At 47.3% G+C, this 17,761-nt stretch overlaps 1 protein-coding gene across 1 annotated transcript; it reads left to right on the forward strand.

Annotated features, from left to right (window-relative positions):
* Positions 1-1,164: 1,164 nt before the first annotated feature.
* LOC142422710 (endothelial cell-selective adhesion molecule-like) lies at positions 1,165-17,703 on the forward strand. Its single transcript, XM_075528002.1, has 7 exons — positions 1,165-1,261; positions 4,714-4,901; positions 7,897-8,098; positions 8,334-8,489; positions 15,374-15,496; positions 15,775-15,901; positions 16,137-17,703. Exons 1-7 carry the CDS (start codon positions 1,165-1,167, stop codon positions 16,447-16,449), a joined length of 1,206 nt encoding a protein of 401 aa, XP_075384117.1. The 3' UTR covers positions 16,450-17,703.
* Positions 17,704-17,761: the final 58 nt, after the last annotated feature.

A 17,761-nucleotide genomic window follows, 5' to 3' on the forward strand; every position in this document is an offset into this window, starting at 1 on the left:
TCTGTGAAGACTTACAACCTTGAACACGCTGTGGGGAATTCTGTTCTAATCTAAGGATTGGAATAGATGGGAGGGGATGCAGAGAACTAGAAAGAGAACACCTCTTTTTCTCTACCCACAGGTGGACATGGCCCTTGTTCAAAGGACCATCCCTGTAATGTTCACTTGTTTAGTCTAGATCAGAGGTTCTCAATCTTCCTAACCTTTAATACAGTTTCTCATGTTGTTGTGACACACATTCCCACCATAAAATTATTTTAGGTACTACCTCTTAACCCATTTTGCTACTGTTATGAATCTGGCGACCCCTGTGAAAGGGTCGTCGTTCGACCCAAGGTTGAGAACCACCGCTGGTCTAGATGCTGTGAGGCTGGGCGTCAGCAGGTGTTGTCGCACCTTTTCTTGGCAGACAAGAATCTGGACCAGCAGACTCTTTCTCCCAAACTTCCCATCATCTCCCTCACACCTGGCTCTGGAAAAGTGGTTGGTAGGGCAGGAGAATGGGTTGTTCTAGAAGGCACTTGGGACCCTTCTGGATGCGTTGTCCCACACACTGCCTAGGCGCAGTGCTCATGGAGAACACAGCAACTCCTGACCACCACCACCCCTCCACCCTCAGGGAGGCCACCCGGCGTAGGCTAAAGGTGACATGGCTCCAAGTTCCCAGCTGATTAATTGGGGCAGAGCCCTGGCCTTTAGCAATGTCAAGGTGGATGCTTCTTGATCTTCAGATAATCCCCACACTCCCCTCCCGTCCTGGCCCTCGTTTTACTGGCTTCCAGTGGCTCTTCAAGGGTCCATTTATCTTACTGTCCTGCAGACCAGCTCTAGAAGACACAACTAACCACGCCCCGCCCTCCTGCCCAACCGAGAAGAAACTGGGGAATTCTGATTATTGGAACATATGCACACACGCTTCCCTGCCCCCCTTTCCGTTCCCTAGTGGTCAGGCCACTGGAGCGTCTCAGCTTCTCCCTGCCTGGGAGGACAGCAACCTCTCCGCCCCTTTGAATGGCCCGCCCACTTGTCCCTGTTGGTCACCACCCCGATCCCTGCATATAATCAGAGAATTTAGTTGGAGTCTTCAGAGGCCTGGCTGGCTCCTGGACTGCCCAAGCTGCTGTCTCTGTACCTGTTGGTCCCTGCACTCTGCAGCCAATACCCATGACTACATCCCGGTCTGGGTGGGCCAGGACTCTCCTGCCTGGGCCCTCTGTGGCCACCTTCCTGCAGTTTTTGTTCCTGGGGCTGAGTGCGCTCGGTGAGTGGATCTCTGGACCAGGGGAGGACTTGGGCTGGGTGTGGGAACAATCGGACCCTAAGGGCGGTGTCTTTGGGTGCTCCTACCTCTCACCTTTACCTCTTCCGCAACCCCTCAGGGCATCAATGACTAGTAGAGATCTCTCTCAGAATGGGCTTCCCAATGGAGCACAATGTGTGGTAGGGGAAAGTGAGGGTGCTGGCTTAGGGGAGAGATTATGTTTGATCAAGTTGTCCAATGATTTTCCTCTTCTCCGCCAACCTCCTCCTCTCCCTACCAACACAAGGACACATTTGTCCCACTCTGTCCTAGTGGGCCTGGATGAGGTGAACTGCTGGATGAAATGCTAGCTACAAAGGGGTAAATGACTTAACTCTGAACCTGCCCCAGTTCCACTCCCAACACAAAACCTAGAGGAATTATTCCCTAGTCTCCAGACTCACTATGGGCACTGCTGTTCAAGTTAATTCCCTAGGCCAAATGCTCCCTCTTACCCTACCCTCTTCCTGCCCTGTGAATCTAGGGGGAGCTCCAGAAGTGTGATCTTGAAGTCACTTGGGACACAGGAAGTGGGGGAGGGGTTCAGATACTCAGAGGAGACTTGTGCCCTCTCCCAGGAGATCCATTTTCCTATGGGTTATCACAACCGAAAGCACCAGGATGGGTCAGAGGGGAAGGGAACTTTTTAGAAGCAAGTGCTTAGGGAGCACCCTTAGGCCATAGGCCAATGCATCATTACCATTTTTTTTTTTTTTGGATGGGGAGGACCCAGCAGTAACCAAATCCATTATCCACTGGTTCCTTTACTCTTCCTGGACTCTATCTTCCCAACTAAGGATTGAAATGAGCGTGATTGGTACTTTTGGAAGAGTCCTTAGGTTGAAGACCACCAAGGAAGTAAACTCTGTAAAGACTTGGAGTGCAATTCAGTTACAATGAGAAAGACAGAGATGGGGAGCACTTAACTCCCTCGTACCCCTGCCCCCTTTAGCCTATCTCTTCCCAAAGGAGAGAGAGATGAGGCATTAGGATGCCAAGACAACGTGAGGCTCAAGACAGCCTGTAGGATTGGTGAAATTGCTCCCGGATCCTTCGATTTCACAGTTCTGTTTTTCCAACATCAGTGTTCAGTTCCCCTTTCCCTTCTGCCCTGATCACTCTATTTCCAACTCCCTCCTCACTTCCTGCTGGGGCAGGAGGTCTCTAAAGCAAGGGAGTACATCTGGGTTGCTGTCTGGGCATCCTGGACACCATCTAGAAGCGAATTTGCTCCCTTATTTCCCTCTCACAGTTATTAATTTGTCCAGGTCCAACGGGGAAGGGGTGTGGGTGTTGCTGCATACCTGCAGGATGCGTAAGTTATAGAGAAGGCAGGCTCCTGCTTCCCCTCTGATGGACATATAGGTGGTTTCTACCTTTTGGCTGGTGTGAATAGTGCCCCAGGGAACATTGGTGTACAAGCCTGTGAGTTTCTGAGCTGCCCCTGGGGCGTGAGAAGCCTGTTAGGGAAGTTTCTCAGAGAAAGGGAGACTAAAAATAGGAGCCCTGGGGAGCAGGGAATTTCTCCTTTAGGACTTGCCTGCTCCCGGGCACTGGGGCTCGCTGGCCAGAAACCTCCCTTTCTTGGCTGCTCTTGTCCCCTTCACTCAGACCCGTCTACCCGCTTTTCCTCTCTCAGTGGCACAGGGGACCCCGAGAGTGGAAAGCGCTGACAAGTTGTGGGGACCTCCCACAGACCCTCCTGGAGTGGGAAAGAAATGGGCCCTCCACTGCTCCTAGTTTCCAGCTGAGGTTTGGGGCAGGAAACATTTGCCCAGATCCCTGTAACCACCCCATTACTGCCGATTTTAACCCACCCTACGTGCTTGGCAAGGAGTCCTAGTGCCCGGGAGGATTAAGCGTGGGGCAGCTAACCACTTGTTGGGTTCACACTCACCAGTGATCCTCAGGGAAGGTGGAGGCTACGTGCTGCCCTAAAGACTGGTGTCCTGGGGAACCTGTGGAGCAGTGCTAGTCTGTTTTGTAGGGTTGCTGTGAGTCAGTATCCCCTGGAAGGCAGTGCCCTTGGTCTGGGGTTCTATGCTTTGCAAAGTGCACTTATAAATGTAGGGCCTGGGGATTGCCTATGGCGAAGGAAGCTTGTACCCTTCCCTGGCCCCAAACTGGTTTCTCAGTCCAGAACACGTTCTCACCATTGCGGTGGAATGCTGCAGAGAGGAGCTGGAGAGCCCACAGGGCAGGCAAGCAGGCAAAGCTGGCCTCTCAAACCTCTGCATCTCATGGGCTCCTCAAGGCAGTGCTGTCTCCTCCCCCACCTCCCTGAGAAAGCCTCAGGTCCAGCTCGCCCCTCCTCCCATTGTCTTCTGGCTTATCACTGGACACAAATTTCCTGCCCTGCCCACAGGGACCCACCAGGAAATGGGAAAGAGGTGCTGCATAGGCCAAAGAATGGGGAAAGGGACTCTTATGATGCACATCCGGAAATTGCTGGGGTGACGTGCATCCTGGTAGGATAAACTTCCTGGCCAAAAGAGGTCTTCAGCTGCTGCCCAGGAGGGTGAAGAGCTAGGCCTCTGGAGTGGTGGCCTCTGTTAGCCTAGGGCTGAGTAGGGGCCCAGCATCCTTCAGGCCTGCCAGGGACCATCCCTAAGGTTATGCCCCAGAAGCCTTTAGACCCTACTACTTGTATAAACAGTAACACGTGAATGTTTCTGGACTGAAAGGTACAAACACTGATTCAATAACCCCCTCCTTGTACCCCCCCCCCAAAAAAAACCAAAAAACTGACACACACAGAGAAAGCTTTGTCATTGATCTTTAGGAGACCTTTGTCTCAGATCTGCCCAAGATTCACCCAGAGAAGCCCTGCCCAGATCTCTTAGACTTCACAATGAAATTGAGGAACTTTCTGGGTGTGAATCTCCTGCCTTCCAGAATCGTGCCCATCAGAACTGAGCATGGCAGTCACTGGACAAGGCCTGGACCCTGAGCCACTGTCCCTCTCCTGCTTGGGCAGTTCAGAAAGACCTCGGGTTAATCATTAGGCCAGCAGACCTGCCGCCCAACACTCCTGGCCATGGGAGAGAGGACAGGTGTGAGGCACCCTGGTCAATAGGTTGCATTAGGGAGTATACCAGTGGAGTTCAAAAGTACTGACGCTACCCTTCCCGCTAGCTTTCTTCCCCTTCTCTCTAGAAATCTGCGCACACACTTGTTTTAGTACCCAGGAACCTGGGGAGAAAAATAAATGATCCCACAGTGATGCAAAGTAAAACCCTGGGCCGTGGGCCCTGGGTAATCCCTGAGGCCTCCTTTTTGGGACCTGGGGTGGTTCGTTCTTGTTCTGCGACTATGTTGACCCTCTCCTCAGGCTGTGGGTGGTGGGGTTCAGGCTCACAGGTGGAGCTAGGAGCCAGCCTTCCTCACTCAAATTCCCTACATCTTGCCCCTAGCATCACCCTCAAGAGCCCAACTGAAGCTGCATGTGCCTGCAGGCCTGTCCAGGGTGCAAGCAGTGGAGGGATCAGAGGTGGTGCTGCCCATGTGGTATACCCTGAATGAGGAGTTGTCTTCATCTCAGCCTGTGGATTTGCCTTTGTTGATCTGGTACTTGGATCAGAAGGGGAAGGAAATGCACCCGGTGAGTGGACAAACTGCAGCCCATAGAGGCTGTGGGGGAAAAGCTGGCAACTTCGCAGGAGCAAAGATGGGGTGGGAAGACTTTCAGGGAAAAGCAAATGTCCTCAAAGCTTCCCTTTCTATTCAGATCTTGCAGGCTTCCTAAAATATTTTCTTTACCCCAACTCTCGGGAGAGAGCCAGCACATCAAACATGGGAAGCAGGGAGAGGTTTTACTTTATTATCGAGTGGTGGAAGTTAGGAGGTTGAGGAAAGGGCAACATTCAAAATTCTGCGTTCATATGCTCTGTATTTTTAAAAATCATTTTATTGGGGGCTCATACAACTCTTATCACTATCCATACATGCATCCATTGTGTCAAGCACACTTGTATATTTGTTGCCATCATCATTTTCAACACATTTTCTTTCTTCTTGAGCTTTTTACATCAGCTCCTCATTTTCCCCTCCCACTCCCTTTTCCCTCCCTCATGAACCCTTTATAATTTGTGAATTATTTCATGTCTTACACTGATTGATGTCTGCCTTCACCCACTTTTCTGTTGACCATACCCCCCGGGAGGGGGTTATATGTACATATGTACATCATTGTGGTTGGTTCTCTTTCTCCCTCTATCGTCCCCTTCTCCTCCTTTTACCACTACTCTCAAAATGGGTCCTGAGGGGTTTGGAGGTCCTGGATTCCCTGTGTCGTATGTGTACCTGTTTACATGCTCTGGTCTAGCCAGATTTGTAAGGTAGAATTGGGGTCATGATAATGGGGGACAAGGGAGAAGCATTAAGGAACCAGAGGAAAGTTGTAAGTTTCAACGGTGCTATACAGAACCCTGACTGACTCATCTCTTCCTTGTGACCCTTCTGTACGGGAATGTCCAATTGCCTCTAGATGGGCTTTGGATCTCCACTCAAAACTCTTTCTCATTCATAATGATATGATTTTCTTGTTCTGGGTCTTTGATGCTTGATCCCTGATCCCATAGACACCTCATGATCACACAGGCTGGTGTGCTTCTTCCATGCAGACTTTGTTGCTTCTGAGCTAGATGGCCACTTCTTTTAGCTTTAAGCCTTTAAGACCCCAGATGCTGTATCTTTTGATGGTCGTACGCCATCAGCTTCCTTCTCCACATTTGCGTACATACCTTTTAGTCTTTAGCGATATTGTCAGAAAGGTGAGCATCACGAAATACTGGGTTATTAGAACACATTTTTCTTGCGTTGAGGGAGGTCTTGCCTAGGGGATCAATGTTAGTCTGCTACCTTGATACTAAACCTATAAATATATGCACATAAATTTATTTTCCTATCATTATGTGTAAATATATTTACATATGTATGTATCTGTATTTACACTTCTATAAATGCTCTTTGCCCCCTAGATCTTTCCTGTATTTCCTTTTATGTTCCTCTTCTCCCACTATCATGTTAGGCCTTCATGTGGGTTTCAGTAATTCCTCTAGGTTACATGCCTTCATCAATCCCTACCATGCATCCTATGCCCTCCTGTCGATCGATTTTAGATCACTTGTTCACTTGTCCATGGGTTTGTTAACACTTACTTCCTTTGCCCTGCCTCCCCTTCTCCTGTGTCCCCCTCAGAACCATCAGTCCCGTTGCATTCTCATATTGATTGATGCTTTATCCCACCTATGTTATCTAGATAGATATGCAGAGAAACTAATAAGCACAGACACAAAAGGACAGAGCAAAATAAAACAAAACAATAATAATCAAAAAACCAACGACAGAAAAAGAGAAAAGTCCATCAAAATTCCCCATATTTTGCAAACTGTTGGCAATGTCAGATGATCGAGTTAGCCAGTTAAGCATGGCTGACTTATGTTTTGTGAAAAAGCACAAACCACCCACATTTGCCTTGCTTCTGGGTACCTACCAGTGAGTGTCAGTCACAGGCCACTTCTCAGATGATGGGCACCTGTTCCCCTGCCCTTACTGTCTCCCTGGGATCTGTGTTAGACTGGGTGGATTAGAGAAACAAATCCAGAGACATGCAGCTAGGTACAAGAAAGAGCTCTATATCAAAGAGTAATTGTATATGAAGAAAACATCCCAGCCCAGTCCAGATCAAGTGTGTAAGTCTGATCCTACTCCATAAGTCAGATACGAGTCCATAAATCCCTCTTCTCAATCACGCAGCCACATGCAATGATGCCAAATGCAGGAAGATCACAGGCCAGTGGATGAAAAGTCCCTTACATCCAATGTTCGTGGCTGCATTTCTAGGGCTCTGGCTGCCATCAGCGTGGCTTGTCAACAGGAAGGTGAAGCAGAGTGTGTGTGGCCTGCCTCCAGGGAGAAAGAGCAAGAGAAGCCAGCCTCATAAAGCCGTTTATCTAGGTGGTCCTCCAACCAAGTAGCAACCTGATTGACAGGATAAACTCTGTGTCCATCTTCCTAGGGGAGCCATGTTGGCACACAATTCTAACTATCACAGGAGGCCAGGAGCCGACACCTCTTCCCATGATCTGCCACCTGCTATCTGCCATCACAGCAGACATGCCCAGGCTGATTGAGCCAAAGTGAATGAAACTTCATTTTTACCACCTCTCACTTGCAGAGGCTACTACTTCTAAGGTCCTAGAAAGCATCAGCACGGAGTCATTTTTTCTTCTATTAAAAATGAAAACATTTTCTTGTCTTTTTTAAAGACACCTCCCTTCCTCTTCCTGTACATTTCAGGCCCTATAAAACCTGGGTTTCTCCCTGAAATCTAGCCTCCTGTTGATAAGATCTCTGCTCCCCCATAATGTCACCTTCTAAATGCCTCATGTGGGAGATGAAGAAACCATGTAGAGAAGAATTCTAACTATTCAGGTGCAGGAGATTCTGGGGTATTAGAGGGTGGCGAGAGTGGGTTCTGGGGCAGATGAGAAGGAATTGCTGCAGGTGAGGGGTATCTGCAGCATGGCAGTTTCTGAAAGTCTGTGGACACAGTGGATATGAGTAATAATGGGGAGGTTTGTGTCCCATACCAGGTGTTCATTTACAGCAATGAAGTTGTGTCCAGAAATCCCAGAGTGTCTCTAGTCTACTCCATGCCCTCCCGGAACTTGTCACTTCGGCTGCAGGACATCCAAGAGGAAGACTCTGGGTCTTACCGTTGTTCTGTGATTCTGGTTGACAGTCAACACAAAACTAAGGGCAATAGCTCCAAAAGCTTGGATCTGAATGTGCTGGGTAAGTGAGAAGCACAGAGGTTGTAATTCCAACTCCTCTCTTCAGGGAAGACCAGGCAGGTCTTTCTTCCAAATGGACTGGGGGGAAAGACAGGCAAATGGACCCACAAAAGGGAGTATGTACAGTGGTGGTGATGGGGGGTTGGGGGAAGGCATGCTGGTGGGGGTGGGAACAAGGGGCAGGGATTGTCCTATGGGTCCCTTAAGTGCACTTTTTATGCTGTCTCTCCTCCCAGTTCCTCCTGCTTCTCCATCCTGCCATCTCCAGGGCGTGCCCCGTGTGGGGAACAATGTGACCCTGAGCTGCCAGTCCCCAAGAAGTAAGCCTGCTGCCAAATACCAGTGGGAGAGGCTGCTTCCATCCTCCCAGGTCTTCTATACACCAGTTTTAGGTGAGAGAACCTCTTGAAACAACTAAGACTATGACTGAGGAAGGGGAAAGATGAGATTTTTCCAGAGGAACCAGGATGGAAAGGGGAGGCAATACTGAAAACTATGGGGCTAAGGAGAGGGAGGATGATGGAGGAGGGTGTGGCAGGCATGGAGAAAGAGCCCTATAAGGAGCAGTTATCTCCCTTTGACCTAATGGCTCTAGATCACTACATTCACATTGCAGGTTTGCTACTCACGGTGCAACATCTTAATAACCCTGCTTTGAACACACCAGCTTTAAGAAGACATTCAGGGCAAAGGTGCACCACTTAAATATGGTGGGAGTATTAGATGCTTTTACAGATTTGTTATTAATTTGTCAGCAATGGCAATGGTAATGTGCTTTATGGGGCAATATTCTTGTATCTTCAGATTTCACTCTGAGACTGACCTCTCGTGGCATAAAGTTCACAGTTGTTGAGTGCAAGTGATATCCATATCATTTTCATTTTTCTACTTTTCCTTCGGGCAGGATACATTCTTCTGCGGGGACCCATACTTACCTCGTATGTTTGTTGAGAAACCTAGTTCTCACTAAAGCCTCTGCCTTCCATTCCAAACTTCCCCATCGGGTTTCTGAGACTCCGTCTTTATGAGAACAGCCTCACCATTCTCCCACAGATTAGCTGAAAGATATGAATCCCCAACCTTGTGGCAAGGACCTCAATGTTTAACCCACTATGCCACCAGCACTCCTCTTGAGTAAGTTTGTAAAAAGGAGCTGGAATAGTTTTTGCATAGAATGAGCATCCAATAAATGTCAACTGTCATACTCATGATTTCACGCCATCCTTCCAATACCATCAGATAGGTCATCATACTTCTTCACCTTTGCACACAAAGAAATTGTCAGGAGAAGCCAGCCCCTAATACATCAATACGGGTCTGGTAGGCACAATTGTACAGCGATAATAAGTAAAGATCATAGTAAAATTATAGAGTGTATGAGAGATAGAAGCAAAATATTGAAATAAATGGAGTCAGACACAATTCATGGTAGCATGCTCACCTCAGCCCTGCTTGGTGGTCCACGTGGTGGGAGAGAGCTTTAATGCTAGCCCAGGCTTTTTATATCCTCTGGCGACATGCATGCCCCCTAATTATGGGTGAGGACATATGTCACAGGAAGGGGCTGTGCTATAGGTAATACAGTAATGAGGGGGTGGTCTAGGGAAATATACACAAAAGGAAGAGGATGGATTGGGGGTATACATGTGACAAGATGTAAGGATCCTAGGTACAGGCTTGCATCCTAACCTTGGATGCCACAGATCAGTTTGGCCTGTTCTCTGGCTCAACTGATAGAGACCATTAATCCATTGTCTCTAGCAGCAGGGAGCAAGTCCACTCCTGTGGTGTGGGGAGACAGCAGTCTGGCAGGGATTGCTTCCAGGGAAGATGCCTGTGAGCATCTGACCTCCCCCCACAAGTCCCCTTTTGTTTTATATATTAAATTCAAAAGCCACACAGGTAACATGGTTATTTTCTATATATCAAAAGCTGACAAGGCAAAACTTCATGATCCAATTAACATAGCCAAAAATTTAGCCTTGATAGAAACATTTAGAATCCAGGCACTGTGGATAAAGACCTCATCTGTTATTGCAGAAAGGTATGAGAGAGGATTGGATACCGCGGCAGGAAGAAATAGAGCCAAATAGGAATGTCTGCTTCTGCAGTTAAAGCTGCCGGCCACACAGAAACCAGCTGTGTGCTTGAAGGAGACAACCTCAGATCAGCACCATGTAAGAGGGTAAAGTGAGGAACAATGTCATGAGAATGTGATTAGGACTTACCTACAACTCACAAGAAACCTAGCCTTCCAGGCTCCTTTGTGAGACCATGAAGGATTCGTCCTTAAGCCCTCTCTTCCTGTTCTCTGCTCCTCGCGGTATTTGCCTAATGCAAGAACTTCAAAGGTGCCATAGAGGCCATGTGATTCTCCTTCATACGCCTTAGCTTTCTATAGAAGCAACATGTGAGAGCCAGGACAAAAATTGTGATTATGAGCAGCACTGTTAGGCTGGAACCCAGGCTATGAGAAACACTTTGAACCCAAGCACGTTATATCACAGCCAGGAGATGCCTCAAGCCTGTCTTTGAATGTACAGAAAATATCCTTTTTAAGCTGGTCAACAGCTAACGAAATATTTTCCTTAAACCCTTGCAAATGTTTCTTAATCAAATCCCAATCATACAATGTTCCATTGTATAGATAAGGAGTTACACAGAAATCAGTTACATTCCAATCACATTATAGCACTGACAAGTCCAAAATCTTGATCTTTCAGCAAAACAACAGTCTTTAGTAATAGTCCAGTCACTATTGTATAAAATGTTCAGTTATGATAAAGTCCCAGAGTTTCTCTTAAACAGCATCAGCAATGGAAGAAATATCTCAGTAGTCAGCAATCGCCATTCTCAGGAATCTGCCAGGTCTCCTTGATATTTTGAATAACTTCAGTAACAGGACAGGGTCTAGTCACACATCAGCTTCTCTGCTTTCTTCCTTTCTTCGGGGCCTTGCTGGCTAAAGAGAAATCCACCTATCTCCTTTGTCCGTGAAAATATAAACAAATAGCCCCTTTCTTTGGGGTGTCATTAACCTGGAAAAGGAATTATGATTAATATTGGGTGGCTTCTCCATCTCTTCCTTGACCGTCTTTCTCCAAACGTGGTTGTGTCCTTTTAAAGGGAGTCGATCGGCTTTATTCTGTAAAAACATAAATGCATAGCCCTTTCTCCAGGTGAATGGACCTGGATCCCAAATACGGTTCCCATCATCTTCGGATTTCTTAGGATCAATTTTCTCTGTAGAATTGAAAGCGTGTTTATCTTCCCTAATTTTATTAGAAGCTTTTATTAAGGAGAAATTTTTTTTGGTTAAAATGACTAAATAAACTTTGTCACACATAAGATTCCTCTTCTCCCCCTTCTGTTTTAACAACTTCAATTTCAAAGCACTGCTAGCAATCTCAGTTAACTTGCTAGGCTTTGTCCCAGTATAAGGACTAGTTAGATAGCCTTCATTGTTATGTAAATTTGTCTAGCAGCTCTCAGAATTAAGAGAGCTGACTAATTGGGAAAACTTCTTACCATACTTTGAAAGACTGAAAAAATTCTTAATAAATTTGTTCAGCTGTTCTTGAAGCAACTTACCAAACAGACATTTTTCTCCAAGTTTACCAATAAGGTTACAGGCTCAATTAAGCCGCTTTGCCTTTCAGGCTTCTTACACTGTATGATTTTACAATCTTGCAATCATCTCCCTTGGTTAACTTCACTCATTCTTACCAAGCTGGATTTAGGGGAAGTTAATGGGAGGGTCTTAGACCCTCCTGAATGCCCTAAAAAATGACCCTACATCCAAAGTTTAAAAACCTTTTCTCTTCAATTTCTAATTCCATGTGGGGGAGCTGTTGTTTCCACACAACAGCATTCCAGAAGACCCCTTGATTTAAAGGGTGGTCAAACTTCTCAAGTACTCTTTCCTGATAGACATACATTTTTACTCTAGGAATGCAAGGAAGCAAAAATTGGCTTAAGCAATCTTCTTTTATAAACCATGATATATCAGAATTCATCACTGCCTTAACTTTTTCATAATCTTGTTCAATAATTCCAGCAACAATCAGAACACCTTGAGAATTTACATTAGACTTTCCTAATAAGCATCCTATAGTTCTTTTAGGTAGCGAACCCCAATTACCGCTCTTAATAATTTCTGATTTAATCACAGCGCTTGGCTTTACTTCACAACTCTGATCAACTCCAGTATCAATTTTAATTTCTTGAGTACTTAGGTTAAAACTTCCTGATAACAACTGTATTACTCTTTCAATAAGAGGCTCTTGTTCTTTAGAATCAGCAAACTGCTGTGAGGGCTTCTGAGCTTTCTCTTGGTTAATCAAGGTTATAGCAGCCAGAACAGGGCCTGGAGTTCTGCAAGTTTGGCTAGGTCTGGTCTCCTGCTGTGGGATTGGGGGATGCCTGCAGTTTCTCTTTAAGATCTTTACAGGCAAACACCTTGCCTCCCGTGTTCTGCTGGGTGGGGTCTGTATCAAGCTCCTTCCTCTATTTTCCCATAGGGAAGCCTTTGCTAATGGCAACCCTTCACTGTTGAATTTTGAACCACATTGGCTCGCCCAATGAGTTCCCTTCCTATAGCGTAGGCAGAGTTCAGGTTCTTTTAAACCGGAATTAGGTGGCCCCGGCCCATGCTCTGACACAGGCCGCAGTTTGATCGGCCTGTGCTGTCTGTACTCTCTTTGAAGATGACCTGTCTTTCGGCAACTAAAGCACTCTCTTCTAGGTCTAATATAATTTGCCAGGGCAGTTGCCATGAGGTCTGCGTTGTGTTCCTCTGCCTCTACAGTCCTGCATATCCTAAGATAACCTAGCAGTGTGCCCTGTTCCCTGTAGGGACACAAGGCATTTTTACAGTGCTTATTAGAGAAATCATAAGATAGCTTATGCACTAGGTCTCTTACTGCCTGGACATTCTTCACACATTTGGAAATAGCATCTTCCAGTCGGGACACAAAGTCAGCATAAGGCTCATCATTCCATAGTCTTATAAGCTGTGTAACTTGACTTTCTCTCTTCTGATGGAATGATCTTTTCCCAGGCCCTTAAGCAAACTTCACGTGTCTGTCCTATTGTCTGTTCAGTAAACTGTAGTTGAGACTCAACTGTGATATAATTCTCATCTCCTAGCAATTGATGAACCCCTATATCTATGCCTCTTCTGCGTTTTTGCGTGCTCGTGCAAGGGCTGCCTCATTCCATAGCATCTGATATTGCAAAGATGCTGAAGGGGAAAGGCACACCTTCATCAAAGCTCTCCTATCTGCCGGGATCCAATATTCCATATCTGTCATATTATTGACCATACCAATTACAAATGGTGAATCTGGACCCTAACTAGATACTGCTTGCTTGAGATCTTTCAGTACCTTAAAGGGAAAGGCAGTATATCACCTTTTTGATTCCCTTCGGGGTGCTGCTCGTCAGGCTCCCTGTCTATAATTCTAGCAGGATAAGCCATTCTGAATTCTAAGTCTGCTTCTTGAGCTATACTCTTCTCCACCCGTGAGAGCAAAGGTGTTTTCCTACTCCCTGACTCTTTGCCTCTCACTTTCCGAGCCTCTTTCTAGGTTAAGTCTCTCTATTTGCATTTCTTTGGATCTAATTTCTTCTCCTCCAGCATTGGCTTGCTTGATAGTTTTGTGATTCTCTGCGCTATACTCTGGCGGGGCAGATGCTTCTACTCTGCCATTTCCTGATTCAAACTTCGTTTTCTTAGCTACATGTAAAATTTTCTCTTCTGCCTGAAACTCATTTGCCTGCTTCTCACCTGATTTATGTCTGCGTAGCTTAGAGGTTTCTCACTACTCTGCTGGTCTTGATTCTTTGCTTTCTAACCCTGTAGCGGCTTCAACACTGCTTTAATCTGCACCCACAGAACCCAGGTGTCCATGGGTATGCGCTGTCCTTCCCTGTGAGCTTTTCTTAAGTTAATGGCTACATTATCCCAGATCTCCATATCAAAAGTTCCTGGCTCCAGAAAAGAAGGATTACATTTCTTTAACAATTGAAAAAACTCCTTCATTCTCTTATTCGTTACCACTACATTTTGTTTCTTCAAGAGGTGGCAAAGAGTGATACCACTCTGTATCCGTGCTCTTTGCCTGACCCATATCTCACTCAGATGAAAAACTTCACACTTAAAAAAAAATGAACTCAAAAAAACTTTTCCTGATTCCCCCTCACTGTCCGATGAGGCCTTACAATTGTTACACGGGATATAACTCAAAAGAGTTCTTTCCCTCCGGGCCCCACGTTAGGCGCCATATGTCAGGGGAAGCCAGCCCCTAACACATCATTACGGATCTGGTAGGCAAATTGTACAGCGATAATAAGTAAAGATCATAGTAAAGTTATAGAGAGCATGAGAGATAGAAGCAAAATATTGAAATAAATGGAGTCAGACACAATTCATAGTAGCATGTTCACCTCAGCCCTGCTTGATGGTCCACGTGGAAGGAGAGAGAGAGTTTAATGCTAGCCCAGGCTTTTTATATCCTCTGGAGACATGCATGCCCCCTAATTACAGATGAGGACGTACGTCACAGGAAAGGGCTATACTATAGGTAATACAGTAATGAGGGGGTGGTCTAGGGAAATATACACAAAAGGAAGAGGATGGATTGGGGGTATACATGTGACAAGGTGGGCAGATCCTAGGTACAGGCTTGCATCCAAACCTTGGATGCCACAGATCAGTTTGGCCTGTTCTCTGGCTCAACTGATAGAGACCCTTAATCCATTGTCTCTAGCAGCAGGGAGCAAGTCCACTCCTGTGGTGTCTGGCAGGGACTGCTTCCTGGGAAGATGCCTGTGAGCATCTGACCTCCCACCACAAGAATTGGAGAGCTAGAGCTCTCAGGTAACTTGCTGAATGTCACAACGTCTTTCTGCAACCCATATGTTCTTCTTTCTTATCACCGCACTGGCACCATGAATGAAAGTTTTAAGAATGAGTGTTCTGATTTTTCTTTGCACCATTTCTTTAGCCTCTTTCAGGCATCAGCTGGCAGGGACCGCGGAGTGGACATAGAGGGGGATACTGAGCTAGCATCTTGCAATTGGAAGTAGAAGTTTTTACACTCATTCCCCACATCAAACAACGGCCCACAGAGGTTAAAAGATGACATTCTGGAGGAGGGGCAGGATTTTTGGTGCAGTGGCAAGGGGCCGGGTGGGGAGGGAGAGGAAATGATGGGAGTATGAGGTAAAGATGATTTCTGGCCTGAGAGCTAAGTTATGTAAATTATGTCTACAGATCCCATTCGTGGGTCCTTAAGACTGACAAACCTGTCTGCTTCTGTGTCTGGCGTCTACATCTGCAAAGCCCACAATATTGCTGGCAGTGCCCAGTGCAATATCACTCTGGAAGTGAGCACAGGTCAGTGAGGCGCAAGTGTGGATAAGATTGTGTTCAATGGTGGTGAGGGTGGTGCTACAGGAGAATGGGGGTAACCTGTTTCCTGGCTCCCCTGGTTCTCACAGGACAGAGTTTATATAAATGTTGGGTACAAATGGGCACTAACCATGTTCTGAATGACCAGCTGCCTCCATGTTAACATGGAAATGGAGAGATGATGGCAGTAGAGAGAGTGTTGGGATTGGATGGAGACAGATGGGATCCGCTGGCTCTCCTCGCTGACACCAAGGCTTTTGCAGGGCCTGGGCCTGCAGTGGTTGCTGGAGCTGTTGTGGGCACGCTGATTGGATTAGGCCTGCTGGCCGGGTTGGTCGTTTTGTATCAACGCCGGAATAATGGCCTAGAGGAGCCAGCTAATGATATCAAGTAAGTGTCCCTGGTCTTCACCACAATGAGGGCATTCCTAGCTCCTCTTACAGAGCCTAGGAGTTCAGGCAGCTGCCATCTAATGGGAAGGTTTCTGTTTCATTCCTCTGGGCAGACTTGGAGGGAGAGGGAGGGGAGGGTTGAAGTGGGTTGGGTTGGGGTGGGATGGATAAGACAAAACATATCTGTCTGTCAAAGCCATGCACTTTCTGATCTCTCACTTATTTACATTTAGGGAGGATGCCATCGCACCCAAGACCCTGCCCTGGCCCAAGGGTTCAGATACACTCTCCAAGAACGGAACCCTTTCCTCTGTCACCTCAGCACGAGCCCTTCGACCACCCCACGGCCCTCCCAGGCCGGGCACATTAACTCCCACGCCCAGTCTGTCTACGCAGGCCCTACCCTCACCAAGGCTGCCTAGAACGGATGAAGCCCATCTTCAGCCAGGGTCACCAAGCCCCGGCCGACTTTCTTCCTCTGCTCTGGGTCGCATGGGGGCTGTGGCTGTCATGCCTGCCCAGAATCAGGCTGGATCTCTGGTGTGATGGCCCACGCACTCATTGACTTTCTGTTTCTCTCCTTTCTAGAGGGTCTCTCCTAGGACAGAGGTCAATCCTGGGAGAGCGACACATTCGAGACCAACCATCCTCTGCTCTCACTACTCTTTGTGGGAAAATTGAGACTCATGAGAAGCTAACTTCTAGGAAGTAGAAGGAACAGAGACGGTGGCCCTGGTGTTAGAAAGACCCTTCTCCCTCCCCATTCCACCCAGATTGGCTGCTCCGCATGGCCTTCGTGGGATTGCCAGTCAGTGTTTCCGCCAGACTCCCCTTCTGTGTCCAGCATCCCTCCCTAATGTCATCCTCTGCCCTCACTCCAGATTCTTGCATTAATTCATCTAAATGGTCCTGCTGCCTTGCTTGGCTTTTGTCGGCAGGGGATAGGGAAGATCTTTTTAAAACTAACTTGAAATGTGATTTTGATTTTGTAAACATCAATAAAGATGAGCTGTGCATGTATAAAAAGTGAGAGGCCAATGACTTTTCACGCTTGGGGTTCCAGAAATGGAGACGAAGGAAGATGCATCCCAGGCGACTCCCCAGACTGTCTACCCGTAAGGCTCCGGCACCCAGCCTTGACCCGTGCTCACCACCTCAGGATTGCTTTCCTCCCATCCTTACAGGGATTATTGGCTGGACTAAGGGGAGAGGTGGAGGAACAGAGTCAGTATTCTGTTCTCAGTTGCCATCCAGTGATTTCAACTCATGGCAACCCAACATGTGTTAAGAGTAGTGCGGCAAGAGAAATCAATAAAAGGAGACACACATACAGAGAGACACAGAGAGAGATTGAAAGAAGTGTGTCTCCTTGGGGTTTTGAGATTTCTGAAGTGAGATTGTGTGCCTGGTCTTTGGGGCCAACTCTGAAACGCGAGGGGATGATTGGTGCCCTTTCTGCTCTAGCTCAACGATGCTCCTTCCTTCCTGCCTCAGTGTGATTTTCTCTCCTGATCTCCAGTTCTGACCCTTTCCCCTCTGGGTGCCCACACTAAGCTCAACCCCCTGTCCAGGGCCTGGCTCAACCCCCTGTCCAGGGCCTGGCTCAACCCCCTGTCCAGGACCTGGCAGCTGCAGAGACGGGGAAGAGAAAGGATGCACAGAAGAAGCAGAGGCTGAGTGGGTTTCATGGAAGGAGGAGTGTTTCCTTCCCTGAGAGGACGGGCCTCTCTCCTTGTTTGCTCTGAGATAGCCAATCTCACTCCTGACCAGCAAAAGGCTGCTGCCCTTTGGGCGGTCCCTTCCTAGACCCAGACCTTTGCAGGCAGACAGACAACTGGACAGCAGGTCTCTCTGAGCC

The sequence above is a fragment of the Tenrec ecaudatus genome, chromosome 12 (assembly GCF_050624435.1).
Source record: "Tenrec ecaudatus isolate mTenEca1 chromosome 12, mTenEca1.hap1, whole genome shotgun sequence".
Lineage (NCBI taxonomy): Eukaryota > Metazoa > Chordata > Mammalia > Afrosoricida > Tenrecidae > Tenrec > Tenrec ecaudatus.